Source organism: Vespula vulgaris, chromosome 4 (genome assembly GCF_905475345.1).
Source record: "Vespula vulgaris chromosome 4, iyVesVulg1.1, whole genome shotgun sequence".
NCBI lineage: Eukaryota > Metazoa > Arthropoda > Insecta > Hymenoptera > Vespidae > Vespula > Vespula vulgaris.
In genome coordinates this window covers 2260945-2276230 of record NC_066589.1, presented here as the reverse complement: position 1 = coordinate 2276230, position 15286 = coordinate 2260945, and the positions used below count along the sequence as shown (strand labels likewise).

Genomic DNA, 15286 nt, shown 5'->3' with positions numbered 1-15286 from the left:
AAGGAAAAGAAAGAGAGACAGACAGAGAGAGAGAGAAAGAGAAAGATAGAAAGAGAGGACGTAGGGCTGGGAGAAGGCGGACGGTGGAAGAAAGAAAGAAGTTTTGAAAAGGGACTAACGACCGGCAGTTAACGGCGGCTCTGAAATTGCTGGTTGCCCGCTGCATCTTCTACGGCCAGGCCAGCCCGAGAATTATTAAACTGTAGTTTAGTTTAAATTAAGTTATTACTCGGAGCCCGTACGTTTTGTTTGTCCTTTTGTTCCACGACTATGACCCTTTCTCTTTCTCTTTCTCTCTTTATCTTTATCTTCTCGTTCTCTCTATTTCTTTCTCTCTTTTTCTTGTTTATACCTCTGTCTTCTTTTTCATCTCTTCGTCTTTTGACTTTTTACCTTTCATCATTCGTAAAAATTTCACAACGTTTTACATTGATCAAAAATTTGTCACAACTTCAATCCTCCTCCTAATTGGTTTAATCTCCTTTATGTCAACCCATTAATTTTTTGTCACCACTCTGTTAGAACGTCTGAAATAGAAGACATCGCTGGTTTTCTTTAATAAATGTTATGCCTTCTGTGAAATATGAAAGAAAGAAAAATAGAAAAAAAAGGAAAGAAAAAAGCTACGAAAATGGCACAAGCTTTTTCTCAGGCATTACCGTGTTGAGAATCCAGCCATTATTTTACGATTAGAAAGACTGAGCGAAGAAGGGAATATTAGTTTGCTTAACAAAAAAAAAGTTGATTTGCTGTGGTAGGGTTAACAGACAGAAGAGGGGGCAAGAGAAGTTAAACGGGATGTTCGATATAAAGTTCCCTTCTCATTCCCTTCTCTTTTGTTAAAAGCGGGAAATTCGAAATAAATGGGCCTTTCACGATCAGTATCATCAGTATTTGCAGCATTTTTTACTCGTACAAGTCGAACGAATATCGAAAGGTTTCTTCAACAAGAATACCTATCCAATCGAATTACTCTTAATTGAGATAAGTGTTTTACTTAATGAGGTAAAAAGATAAGAACTTTTTTATCGGTTGTAACTAAACCACTCGTTGATGGCAAATAATTATTCGCTTAATTTTCTCGTCTTTCTAATTATTTCGAACGCGAAACGAATGAAACTTGTACACTATCCATTTTTCTTTTTCAAACGGTTCCGATTGATTGAAACTTATCGAAAATTCGAATAATAATTCATAAAGTACGTGTACGAGATTCAGAATTTCACTGATAACATTCAGATCAGTGGAATACAACTTTTGAAAAACGAGAAAAGAAAACGATACAGTTGAAAGCAGAAAGAAAAAATAACTTAGATACAAGAATAACGGTCGAGTAGAGCTCACGCACGCGATGCTGACAGCAAGCATGGCCGTTGAACTAATTATGTAAACGAGACTTTTGCAAAGCTCTCGATCCCAGAAGAGCAGCAACGATTTCAACTTACCTGACGTCTCTACGCGTGTTACATTAATTAGAATGATAACGATTAAACCATAGTGGCAATACAGCAACGCGTTACATTAAAGAATATACGATTGAGTATTTACATTAAAAAAAAATTGTCATTTCTGATAAAATACATATTTACATTGTTTTTTTCACTTCTTAAAACTCTCATTTTTTCATTCTCACTCTCTCTTCTCTCTCTTTCTCTCTCTCTGTCTGTTTGTCTGTCTGTCTTTCTATCGCTAGCTCATTTTTACTCTCATACATGTAAGTACCTATCTAAATGTGTCATAGAAAAATGAAGAAATATTTCTAGTAAAAAACTACGATGTAAATTCAATGTAAAATAACGATAACACGTACTCGAGTAGCGAAATTCAAAAGTAGTGCCAAGTCACGCAGCCGTACACGTTTGTTATATTATTATTCTAAATACTGACGATAATGTCATCGTAACGAAACACGTCGAAAACTTCTCGTTCCATCTATTAACTTAGAAAAATTTATATACGTACATATTTATCTACTCGAGTTAAATACCATTTGCAACAAATACTTTCAAATACGAAAGAGTAATTAAAACAAGAATAATTGACATCATATTATATAAAAAGAAAAAAGAAAAAGAAGCAAAAATAAATAAGAAAAAAAGAAAGAAAGAATAAAATAGTAAACGCACATAAGATGACCGGTGCCGATGAACAGAATGTTTAATCCTGTATGGTTAAGTGGCGCACCCTTTGAAGGATAAACACGAGTTAGGAGTATGAATGAGATCACGTAAAAAACAGATTTCCACCCTCGATCGTCTTACGGATTTTCCGCCGGCACGGAACGTGATTTTGGCTCGACTTCTATGTTAGATAGGGAGTCGAAAAAGGGCGTCGCAGATAGGGTCTAAGCTTGTAAGCGATCCCAAGGGCTCGTCAGGAACGATCTTATGATTGACCGCGTTACGACACTCCCAATAGACCACTTTTTGATCCGCCTTTCGAGAGGAGATTTTTTTGTTCTTTTTCTCTCGAAGAAAACTATGATGTTACCCTGCCAGATTCTCACATATGTTGCTGGAATCCGTTGATTATGAACGATAGCTATCGATAAAGACGAATATTATGAAAGAAAGAAAAATACTAGTTAAAAGAGACTACAAATATTACGAATCGTACCTTTTTTCTCATCGTCCTCATCGCCGTGATCTGTGTTGTGATGAAGATGATGAGCTGCCGGATGATGACCGGTGATCGTCGGTACCAATGGATGATTTCCCAAAGCAGGATGAGGATGATGAGGATGATGATGACTGAGGAATCTGACAGCAGCTGCAGCTGCCTGATGCTGGGCCTGCATCGTCTGTTGAACTTGGCTTTGGACCTGCCCAAGAACCGGATGATGAGGTGGCCATCCCGTAAGATGAAACGGGAATACTGGTGTCGCTCTTTGAAATAATCTGGCTGGTGCCAGAAGCGAGCCGCCGGATGCAGTGGACCCGCTACCAGGAGGCAAAGGAAAGGATAAACCGCCTCCTGGTTCCAGGACCATGTTTGGTACCAGCTCGATGATTGATCTTCTCTCCTGCGGAGAGGTCTCAATCTTTTCTCATCAAAGGGATTCAAGAATTGGATACTCTTTTTATGTTCTCTCTTTGAGGTTTTTGCGATCACATTTTTTGATTATCCCTCGATCCACGCATCGACAAAGCTCATACGATCATTTTCACAAGCTCCGATACGATATAAAAGTATTTTGGCATAGTCTTTCAGGAACAGATATTCGACGAATGTTCGTGATACAAAAATAAATAAACGACAGAAACCAACCGCGTGTCTCGACGCTATATCGCTGTCCGTCGGATAGTGCGAGTTGAAGCATGCGACCTTATCGATAAGTATTATGATGTTTTCATTAATTATCAAGCATATCTCAGAAAAACGTTTATTATGTAAAGTGGAGATGTATCGTAGCACGCACGAGCCGTGTATGGCATACGTCAGGTGTCACGATAAGGAAAAACCCGGCGACAAGAGATCGGGTTTACCGAGAAAACTTTTTAGCCTATGCTTTGGTACTTTCTCGATTCATAGACTAGACGTCGGTCGATTTAAAAATAAAGAATCGATAAGATACAATGATAAGATTAGAACAATGAATCCATTGACACTTCAGCATCCCTTTTAGTCATTCCACTGACAACACAGATTGACAAAGGTCCTGAACAAAACCAAACAGTGAGAATCTCATGCATTGCTGTCAACACCGGATCCTGACGGTTCAAAGCAGAGTCACTAACACTATCTTTGTCTTTTCCAAACAATAAACGTCAACGCAACACTTTCGTCCATGTTAGATGGCCCTCATGGTAGTCCTCAGGAAAGAAAGAAATCAAAACCGGAGTTTTGATGGTTTAGGCTAAATTAGAAAAAAAAATCGTCGATTGGGTCTAAACGCGAAACTCGCCGATTTTCCAGGGAATCCTTGCTCGGTAAGTCGAGCTGTCAGTTGTTGTTGAGACCCACTACGGCACGAGCCAACGGCACAGCACTATCTGCCCGGAGACTCGAGTAAACGGAGCTCCCCTCTGTTCGCCTAACCAAAACTGGTTTGGGTTTCCACCCAAGGTAACGTGGATTGGCCGTCCCACTGTTGGCCTCGCGGATACCACGATATCGTCTACCAATCCGAACTCGCGGATTACTCGTTCAGCAACGCCCACGGGGAGCTTTTTTTGCCCTCGAATTGAATCGACGCCCCTTCCTTGCTCGCACTCGACCCTTGGTGGGGACGAATCAATTGGCGGCTGCCCTGAAAGCGGCCGCAAGATGGCTCCTCCCTGCCCACACACGCGCGCGCTTCACTGAGCTACCCCTAGACTCATTCCCTCACCAAGTCGACCGAGTCTAGCCAAGTCACCCGATATGCCACTGAACTTACCCTCTAATTCCATCCACAAGCTGGACCCCGTGGCACCTCTATTAAATATTCCACGCTTCGGAACTCTGATTACGGAACGAGTGCGGGTTGAGCTAGGACGAATGACAGATATTATCGAAGATCCTTGATATCCAAAGCTTTCCAAAGTGATCTTAGATCAACGAATGGATCTTTCATCGATCGATTACAGAAAAGAGCAAAAGATATAATAAGTCAAACTACTTTCGTAATGGCACTCTAACCTGGCTCCTTTCTCCTACTTCGCTGGTAAATCCTCATCCCCTAACCCCTTCTACTTCCTTCCTTCCATTCTTCCTTCACTCCAATATGGGCGTATCTTCCGCCCCTCTAACCCCCGTGGGCGCGATCCTCTTTTAATAAGAGCAGAGCTCCCAGTTCGAAGGCGTTAAGTAATTACATCTATTCTCTTCTGGGGACGGAATTACCTTAGCCCACGGGGTGGGAAAAATTAGGAAATTAAAATTAACTCCCGCCACGATCCCGACTTACTCCTCCTTGCTACTCTTCCATCCCTCTTCTCCTTTTCTCCCGCTTTAAATTGTCCCCTGCCTCTCTCTCTCTCTCTCTCTCTCTCTCATTTTCTCTCGCTTCCTTTCTTCTTTCTATCTTTTTCTTTCGTATTATCTCACTCACTCCACGAGAACGCTCCATTCTCAAATTTAGGAGGAGCCGGCGGCCATTACCGCTTACGTAATCTTTTTACAGTGGCGGCAGCACCTTGTTAGCAAAGTTATTTAGCGCGTGACGCCAAGTTCTGATCCAAGCAGCTCGATCATAGCTTTTATCTAGTCTTTCGAAGGAGACTCCTCGAAGACATTCTTTCATACGTTCTACCTAGTAAAGTTTTATTGAGATTAGTTACATCCTGTCAGTGTCCCATTTGTACATTGCATTATTTTCGCGTATAATCGGTGTTCGCTCTTCTGTTTAAAAAAAAAATAGTCGATTTAATTTTTGACGAATTGACGAAAATCAAAATCTGTCAATTGATTTCGCAAATGTTTAATTTGTGATTTCTATTATTACAATCAAGTTAATTTATTATTTATCTTCTCAATGTTTCCGATATATGTATGCGTGTATTAGATAATGTTCTTCTCTCGAATATTTTTCTTTTTTGATCTATCGCCTGGCAAATTTTCGGACGTTTTCGTATATCCACTCAGATAGTATGTTATAGTTTAATGAGAATCGACATTATCGTGCGAGCGTTAAAATTCTCCCACCAAGATGGGATCTTCTCATTCTTCCTCTCGATGTACGAAGAAATTCTCGAAAAGTTTACGGTCGCGAGCGCGCACACAGGAGCAGCTGAGCGCCGGTGAAGCACGCCCTCGAGGGAAGAACTTATTCATAAGATTATTTCCCATTTTCACCATGACGCTACCGTATCGTTATTTAAGTTTTATATTAAAGCACGGCTCGGAGAGAGCCGGCGTAGTCTCTTCGTGATCTATGGTCCGCGCGTGTCCTGCTTCTTTCAACGTATCCGCCTAAACATGAGAGATATCGCGCTCGATCAATTTTTCATAACCCCGTATTCGCCGCAATATCCGACACCGTACCCTTTTCTCTCATCCTACTCCAAGTGAAGCTTTCGACTTTCCACGTTCTTCCGTGCTTCGACGTGCAACCCCTCTTTCTCCTCCTTTTGGAGGACAAACTTCTCGATCTCTTCTTAATTTGATGCTATCCCAAAGAATTTTAAGTATCCTCGTCATTCATTATCTCGACTTCTAGTCAAATGCCAGTAAAATTCGTCATTAAATTTTTATGACGACACATAAAGAATTTTAATAAAAGAAATTTCTTTGTTTATTTGTTACTTGTAAAATACTACAGATTTATGGACATTGGTAGCATTAAGATTCTTTGTCATTAAAAATGCATTGTCGTTGCAATAAAATTTGCAATTGAATTAAGGCAAATTTAAAAAGTAGTACAATTTTGTCAATAAAGTGATAAAAGAAAAAGAAAAAGAAAAAGAAAAAAGAATGTTAGATTTAGCAATGTCGTTCCATCAGAATCAGATTTCGATCTCTATTCAGAACATTAAACGCCATCGTCGAACGGTCCTCATCGTTGGCCTTCCATCGTATCCTTTCCATCCCTCTTTCTACTTCACCTTTTCGCGAACAGATCGTCTCCCTCTTTCCACTCAGTCGATTCGTTCTCGCTCTCTCACGAATTGAATCTCCCGTGAAACTCGAAAGGAGTTCGGAGGGTAAGAGGCTAAGATGAAGGAGTAGCAGTGGTTGCCGTGGCAACGATAGAGGGTTTCCCGACGTGGTTGCCCGGGCAACCCCTAACCAAGCGACCCCCTAAATATGCGCGACGAAGAGGACAAGAGAGGAAGGACAGAGATAGAGAGATTACGTATGCTTCCAAAGGTGGAAGGAAAAGGGGTAGGCGAAAAAGGTGGGAAAGGTGGCTTGGCAACTGTTACCACGAAACGTGAGGAGACCTAGTTAATTACTAAACCGTTTTAATCGTCGGCAAAGTTCCGACGATGCTGCACCAACGATGGAACCTGGGCCAAAGAAAGAGAAAGAGAGAGAGAGAGAGAGAGAGAGAGAGAGAAAAAGAGAGATACGAATGAAGAAGCGAGAGGAAGATAGGCTCCAGGGAATGTGGCGGCTGTGTAAATTAGGCACTCACCAGTCTTCTCTTTTCTCTTTCTTTCTCTCTTGTTTCTTTATCCTCTTCTTCGCTCCAATTTCTCTTACGTAGATACTTGCTCTCTTGAGTCGTCGCTGAGAACTGTCTCTCCGTGTTGGGACTTCCGATGAATAAAGTGCTCGTTGAAAAATTTTCTAGAACGACACGTCCTGTTTGCTCATTACATCGCAATGTTCTTTACAATACCAAAGAGATAGATATCTATTATTCTTCTAATTTCCAAATTCAAATCTGATTATAAGGGAATAAAAACAAAAAAGGAAAGAAAGAAAAAAGAAAAGAAATGAGGAAATCTGAGAAAAACTAATGCGAAACGACCGAAGTAAAATTTTGCAATGACCGATTATATTATGGAAGCGAAACTGGTTGGTCGTCTTGATCATCATCGGCAAGAACGATTCAGTTGCACCTTCTTGCTAACGCTAAGAGCCCGGACGACTAATTAAGTACGCCGTAACTTAATTGAGGTGCCGCGTTGGAGGTGGAGGCAAGCCGAAGATACAGGAGAAACGCTAAACTGTGTAAACATCGAGCTAATTACTTCGAGACTTTATCGCGCCACCGCGACTCTGTTAGATTGCTCGGAGAAAGATACACGTTACGAGGCTTTTGCCGTACCACAAGTTCGCCTATGTGTGTGGGTCTTAAGCGTTTGTGAATGTTTTCACGTATACAGAGATAATCAAGAGAAATAAGAAGCAGGACAAAGAGATAGAGAGAAAGAAAGAGAATTTAGCAAGGACGGAAAATATGGATTTCTGGCGTATAGCATAAAGAGAACGACATCGATTTAATTACTGCGTATTTTTACAAGATCTCTCTTAACCCCGACACTTTTCTAATCTACTAACTCTTCCGTTCCTCCCCTTACCTCCCCCTTCCCTCACCCTCTCGACCATATGAATCTTTTCGCCCGTTTCTTGGACGACTCGAATCATTGGCCGGATGGATGGCCTTTTTCTCCTTATAATCGAACGACGATAAAGTGATCGTACGTCATAGGCGGTTAGTCTGGGGTCGCGACCAAACACGGCATTCGAGATATTTCAATTCATGAATAGTTCTCTCTCGATAACACTCCATTGATCCGAGTGGCTAAAATATATCGATCGGTAAAATTTTCCGGTCGGCAAGAATAATCAGGAATTCAATCGTTGAATTGAAAGTAAATAAAAGAAAATACGTCAACCGTTTCAGAGAAAGGAAGATCAAATGAAAGAGATTTCGACAAAAAGAATCCCTCTCTTTCGCGACATGAAAGTCTCATGGCGGAAGCATTGGAATCGTTATTTCGCGCTACGTCTGCGAATAAATTATTCAAGCTGAATAAGCAAACGCCTGGTACTCCCTCTCTCACTCTCGCTCTCTCTCTCTCTTTCTCTCACCCTTCGTAGAAATATTGTCACGGGCTTCCTCCATGTTGGCGGCCCAAGGCGGGTCACCACGAATTTGTGGTCCCCTTTGCAAGTCAAATTGTCTCCATAAACAAGAGAGCCTGGAGAAAGACATGAGAGAGAGAGAGAGAAAGAGAGAAATAGAGAGACCGAGAGAGAAAGAGAGAGAGAGAGAGAGAGAGAGAGAGGAGCAAAGAGGTTGGAACTAAAGGAGAATGAGAAGGATGAGGAAAAGGAAGAGAAAGAGAAGGAAGTGTCTAGAAGAGAGAGGAGAAGAGAAGAGAAGCTTACTCGTGCAGGAACGGCTATAAAGAGGGTGCGGATAGGGTGCTGGCTAAAAGAGAGATGCAAAGATGGCTGCGACCACGCTTCTACCACTTCCACTTCTTCTTCTTCTTCTTCTTCTTCCTCTTCTTCTTTCTTTCTTTCTTTCTTCTTATTCTTTTCGTTTCTTTCCTCAGCCTCTTGCACGTTTCATCTTCACCCTCTTCTTTCCTCTCTCCTACTCCATTGCCGTCTCACGCCTTTGTTTCGCTGATACGACATTCAGGTCACGCGTCGGCGGTTAGTTCTGATTAGCGACAGGGCGAATGACGTACCACTGGCAGGATCTCGTGTCTCGAATACTCAAACAGCAAACGGATGCGCGGCACAGAGCGTAACCCAGAGCGGCAGGATTAAAAGGAACGTGCTACTGCTCCAACATGGCCATTGTTTTATGGGAATTTATTTAACGCACCACCTGAGTTCGATACTTAGGTGAATTTCTAAATTTTGCATATGCTTTCTTTTTTCTTTTCTTTTTCTTTCTCTTTTCCTTTTTTCTTGTTCCTTTCTTTATCGTGTTCGTTTCTAACCGAGTACGGAATAACAATTTGAAAATGATATATTATTAAAAACTCAATTATAAAAAGTTTGACTGCGTTTGTAATGAACTGAATCCATCTTTGATTAAATGGCTAGTCAAAATAATTTTCTTCTTATCATTTTTATATTCTAAATACATTTCCATGCGATTGATCCATTAAATGATCAAATAAAAATGCTAATTCTTCATTTATTGAATGACGTTCATTTATCTAACTTTTTATAAAAATAGAAAAATGAGAAAGCTTTTGCGCATAGCAAATAGCTGATCAGATCGAAAAAAGCAGGAACTTTGATCCCAGTCTTCATTTTCGTTCGCTTAAAAATCCAACGCGAATATAGTACGAGAGACGTAAGAAAGAATAACAAAAAAATTAGGAAAAAGAAGCAAAAGCGTTGAAGAAGAAAAAAAGCGATATATTCTAGTAAATCACTAGAAAAATGGTCGGACACTATTCTCTTTTTAACCTTCCTTTTTTTCTCGCCTATGGTGCGAGTGTCTCTCTCTCTCTCTTCTTCCTGGTCTCGTCTCGAATCGTCGACGCTTATCGTCCAAGCCAATCTATGAACTATACACTTCGTACCATACCGTTTTCCTCTCGACGATGGCAGAGTGGAGACCATGGGAGAAGAAAGAGAGTTAGAGAAAGAGATAGAGAAAAAGGGGTGGGGGAAGAGAAAGAGAGAGAGAGAGAGAGAGAAGCAAGTACACAGAACACGCACATATATACGTAGGTATATATGGAGGAGCCGGAATAATGTAGTCCCGCTTTGATTTATGGGTTAATAGTTAACCGGCCGTAAATAATGCTAATCACACTCTTATTATACGTTCTCTCGCCGCGGCGTCGCGGCGTATGTTTTGTCCGAGCGTCGGTTCACGCCAGATTTCAAAGTGACCAGCCGGCCCATCCCTTCGACGTCCACCTCCTTTTCCTCATCCTCATTCTCATTCTCCTCCTCCGACGCCACCACCGCTGCCTCTGGGCTATATACGAATGCTCCATTCTCGAACGGAGGTATCCATTATCGCTGCTTAGGTGTGGGCGATAAGATTTCTTCTTATTCCGACTTCTCTCATGTATTTCCGGCAAGTTGAGATGTTTTCTTTTTCCTTTTTTCCTCTTTTAATTCCTTTAATTTAAATTTCAAACGCTTAGGACAAATATATCTAGAAATCTTTTTGCAGGATTAACTTGTATATAATATTTAACATTTCTAAATGTCACTCGAAATATTCATCGAATATTCGTAGATCAACGTTGGATCGTATATTCAATTTTCATCGATTATTTTAATAAAATTAATAATAGAATGGAATTAATCAATAGATAATAATTATTATCATTTTTTTATTTCTTAAGTCTTTCTAGTTTATATCTGTCTAATTCTTTCTTTTGTATAATGTCCGAATCCGAATAAATACTCATCCATGATTCCGACATCTTTACGATCACTTCGATTTTCCATTGACTCGATTTTATCGGTAAATCTAGCCGATCGTTCTCTAATATTTCGAAATTGGTATCGCCAGATGGAAAATCGTCTTCCCATTGCAGATATCGCGGAGAAAAGGCGCGAGGATTTTGGTGGATGAAACTGTAGAGTCTGTGTAGAGGTTGTGGAACGGAAGGCGCATACCCAATAAGAACGACGGGGAATCATTTGGGAGGAGGAACATCGGGTTAACCAATGCCGTGTCAGGAAGTAAAATACCCGATACATTTTATTTCAGCCAGGCATGCTGCTCCTGCGAATGGTGCCACCGTGGTGCTGACTCCGTCTTTTCTGTTTCTATCTCTTTTTCTTTCTCTCGTGCTTTCTCTCTCTCTTTCTATCTCTTTCGTTCTCCCTCCCTTTCTTTCTCTCTCTTTCTCTCTCTGTCTCTCCTTTCCTTCCTCTCTTTCTCTCCTTACTCGAACCCTCGTTCTCGAAGGTACCTCCACGATCCTATCGAGAAAGAAGGAAAAGTAAAAGGACTCGCGTACCGAAGGGACGCTTTTGCACCGAAAATACAGACAGTCGATCGGATAAGGTTTAACCGTACGAAATTCCACCTTGGATTGGATCGTGTATTTCGAAGCGCATTTTTCTCTGCTCTTTTCTTCCAAACTTTTCTCTCACTCTATGTCTTTCTCTCTCTTTCTCTCTCTGTGTTTCTTTCTCTCTCTCTCTCTCTCTCTCTCTCTCTCTTTCTCTTTCTCTTTCTCTTTCTTTCTCTCTATCTTTCTTTTTTTCTTATGTGTGAAAGACGTTCCTAGCTATCTTCCAACTCGAAGATACGAAGATACTCGATTAGGAAAGAGAAGATTTGCCATCCACCAGTGCATGTACGTACTTACTACCTATATACATACATATATATATATATATGTATATATATATGCATATATATATATATAATTTGTACTTTTTACTTGATTAAAAGATCGATCACAAAAAAGTTTTGTAAACGTTATAAATTAATAGCTACAGATTGATACTCAAACGTGATAACGAACATTAATCAACGGAACATAATCGCTTTTGTTTTAATTATATAAAAACATCGTTTTTATGAATATCACAATTTCTACGATTAACATAAAACTCGTTAAAAATGATTCGAAGATGAAGTAGGTAGAAAAGATGTAGGGGTATTATATGGATGTGTACCGTATAAGGTAAACGCGTTCGTGTGCGTGCACGTGCATCGTTGCGTATCGAAAAAGGGAGATATTGATATAAAGAGGGGGCTGGTCCAGAGCGTAGCGCACTTTGTAATCAGGGCCCCATTACCATCGAAGGTGGTCAATCTTCGTCGGAGCGAGCATCCTCGATGGATCGATGTCGTTAGAGGCAATGTGACTTTTCGCGCGGTTTTGTTGTTGCCTCTCAACGATCCTCTCAACCTCTTCCCAACGCTCCCTTTTTTCTTTTTCTTCTTTTTTCTTCTTTTCTCTCTCTCTCTCTCTTTCTTTATTTCTCTCTCTCTCTCTCTCTCTCTTGTTTTCTGTTCCTCTCTTGCTCAGTCTCCGCGAGGTAAAGAGCATCTCCCGACGTCATCTGCCGAACGAGCACCTGTCGTTTTCCGATTACGAAGTATCGAATTATGCTAAACTGCGATACGATACGCCACTATCCTGATTTCCGAAGATTACTCTATCAGCATTCGATTTATCAAATTCACGGAGAAAAGAAGACAGAGAGAAGGGGGGAAGACAGGAAGAGAGAGAGAGAGAGAGAATAGTTTCTCGAAAAAAGCATCATCCTGTTTCTTCTAACATTTCTTTTTGCATTACGATACGATTTGTTAGATCGTTCGAACGATTTATATTAAAAGTCATGAAGGAGGTTATTTTAAATGAATGGGAGGGAGTGAAAACGAGGAGCGGAGATCAGTTAAGATGCGACGTACGGTGAAGATCATTCGATGTCCAAGCCTTGTAATTTCCATCGTCGCGCTTCTCCTTTTCATTCTCGAAGAATTAACGAAATCATCTTCTTTCTTTCTTTCTTTCTCTTTCTTTCTTTTCCCCCCTCTCTTCTTCTCGTTCTCTGCAGTTAAGATAATTCATCTCCCCGTTTTACTATTTTTGCGATCACCCATCGACTTGTTCGTTGCTCAAGTAAGCCGAGCGTTGATAATGTGCCGCGAAAGGAAATCGGCCGATCGTGCGACGCTCGCATCTCGCTTGCTCGCTCGCGCGATTTTAACAAACGCGGCCCGATAATCGCACGGTACGAGCTCGCGTAGCCGTCTCGAATCGAGACCGGCGTTCCAATTATCGGTCGTAAAGGGAAAAAAGGCCAGGTCAAAAGCAGGAGTAAGGTGGAAACGGGGCCTTGGATGAAGGGAAGGTGGCCCTTATGCACTCATGAATATCGCGAGCAAATGAACCGAAGAATGTAAGTCGAGTGAAACGACGTTCTTCCAGGAACTGTTGTATTTTTGCGGTAACGTAAGTACGAGGATACATTAAATTACGTAGAATTTTCAATATGCTACGTAAGATCTAAGGGAGACCGATCCATTGCATCGCGAGATCGTGGAGATGGTAATAATAATAAAAAAAAATAATAATAATAATAAAAAGGAAGAGAAAAAATGAGATACAAAGAAAAAATAAGGATCGATTTTCATTTTATGATCCAACTCCTTTCCTGTCTATTTCTTTTCTCCCTCTCTCTCTCTCTCTTTCTCTTTCTTTCTCTCTCTCATTCTCCAGACTACGGACGATGGAGTTCGATGGAAGGGCAACGTCGCGTACGGCCTACGCCAATGACCGATGATGAAGTTATCCAGCGATAATGGCTCCATTACGGTGCACCATCTTCTTCGATGGAGCCCTCTCGCAGTATGAACGTGTGTAGCGTGCGTCCCGTAAGGAACCCGCAGGATTCCATCGATGCTCTACGAAGAAAACCGGTGGTGGTAGAAGAAAGAGGTAGGGAGAAGAAGAAGAAGGAGAAGACGAAGCGAGTGGCTGGAGTAGAAAAAAGAAAGAAGATAGAGAGAGAGAGAAGGAGGGAGAGGGAGGGAGCAAAGGATCGTCGCACCATATACTTACCATGGCGATTGTTTATGTTGGCTGATGGCCACTTATGCTGCACACACATCGCATTACGAGGCCGTTCTCGACCCTCACGAGCCGTTACTTAGCCCGTGGCCTCAGCGTCGTAGGGTAATGGCGAACACGTTACGGATAAAATGTATACTTAGCCTTTTCGCTCCGTACACCGATGGCACTGATGCCTCGGCACTGTATAGAGATTATTCTCTCTCTCTCTCTCTCTCTCTCTCTTTCTGTCTGTATCTCCCTCTCTCATTCTCTCGTTGAACATCGCCCTGCCTTTCCGCCTTTTCTTCGCTATGTTTTCTCCAGCCCTCTATCACTCTCATTTCCTAACCTTCTTATTAGTATTTTTTTCATCTTACCTTTCATCTCCCTGTCTTTGTCTTCCATCTCGATGAATCTCCCTCCATGAATTCGATCATCCTCTTTTTCCCTTAAGAAAGAGGTAAAGAGAGAAAGAGAGAGAGGATCAAAGGGTAGAGGCTCTTCGTGACGCACCTGCTCGATCAGGAGGAAGCTTTAAAAAAGATCGTGCCCTTCGGGCGCAGTATTGTCTTCTTCGTCGACTTTTTCGTAACTTTTTCTTTTCTCTTGGAAATTTCGAGTTATGACATATTGCATATGTGTGATTATCTTAATATCTTCATCGGGAAAAGGAAAAAATTTATTAAAAATTGGTAAGTTGTAATTTCGAATTTACGAAATTATGCAAGAAAACGTGTATGTATTTAAGACAGAGAGTAATAATGAAATCGTAAGCATATTAATCAATTCTCTGGGTAACGTACGTGATAAATAGAGAAACGAGGCACGCTCGATTTTCTTCCATTCCGTTCGACTCGCTGCCACAGTGGCCGGTCACGTTGCTCTTATTGGCAGCGATAGAGGCGGGATTCAATAGTTATTCATTAAACTCGAATTCAGTCGGGCAGGATGCTGGGGTCAATTCCAAGCTGACCTTGCGGCTATATTCAAAGGTCTTATCTCCTTGGCTGTCTCCTCCTTTCACTCTCCACCCCTCTTTGACGTCTTCTTCTTCTTTTTCTTCCTCTTCTACCTCCTCCTTCTCCTTTTCATCTTCTTCATCTTTTTACAGCAAGACGCAATATCAACGATACGGTCGATATATCCGCCACTCGTGAACGACTAGAAAAGCAAATCATAGTAAATATATATATATATATATATATATATATATGTATGTATATATACATTTCTCATTTCTCTCTGTTTCTCTTGTCCCCCTTTTAACCATACTTGTCTACTTCCTGCTTCGATCGTTTCTATTTCTGTGCTCGTGCCTTTTTACGAGCTTTGTTCTTCCTCGGTCATTACGCGGCGTTAGTGGCTTCATAAGGAGCCAATAACCTCCCGGCTATCGATTACACCGT

General features: G+C 41.2%; 1 protein-coding gene and 1 long non-coding RNA gene across 3 annotated transcripts in view; both read right to left on the bottom strand.

The window, feature by feature from the left end:
- Positions 1 to 4063, bottom strand: part of LOC127062918 (homeobox protein 2-like) — a 29931-nt gene extending 25868 nt beyond the window's left edge. For both annotated transcript variants that reach the window (XR_007781220.1, XM_050991893.1), the window contains exon 1: positions 2617 to 4063. Coding sequence is in view for 1 of the 2 variants with exons in the window: in XM_050991893.1 (XP_050847850.1) it covers positions 2617 to 2989 (373 nt within the window). In the remaining variant the exon portion in view is untranslated. The remainder of the gene's footprint in view (positions 1 to 2616) is intronic.
- A 9411-nt stretch (positions 4064 to 13474) lies between these two features.
- LOC127062980 (uncharacterized) lies at positions 13475 to 15035 on the bottom strand. Its single transcript, XR_007781238.1, has 3 exons — positions 14684 to 15035; positions 14258 to 14536; positions 13475 to 13732 (listed from the first exon to the last, which is right to left on the bottom strand). It is a non-coding gene; the product is annotated as an uncharacterized LOC127062980 (long non-coding RNA).
- Positions 15036 to 15286: the final 251 nt, after the last annotated feature.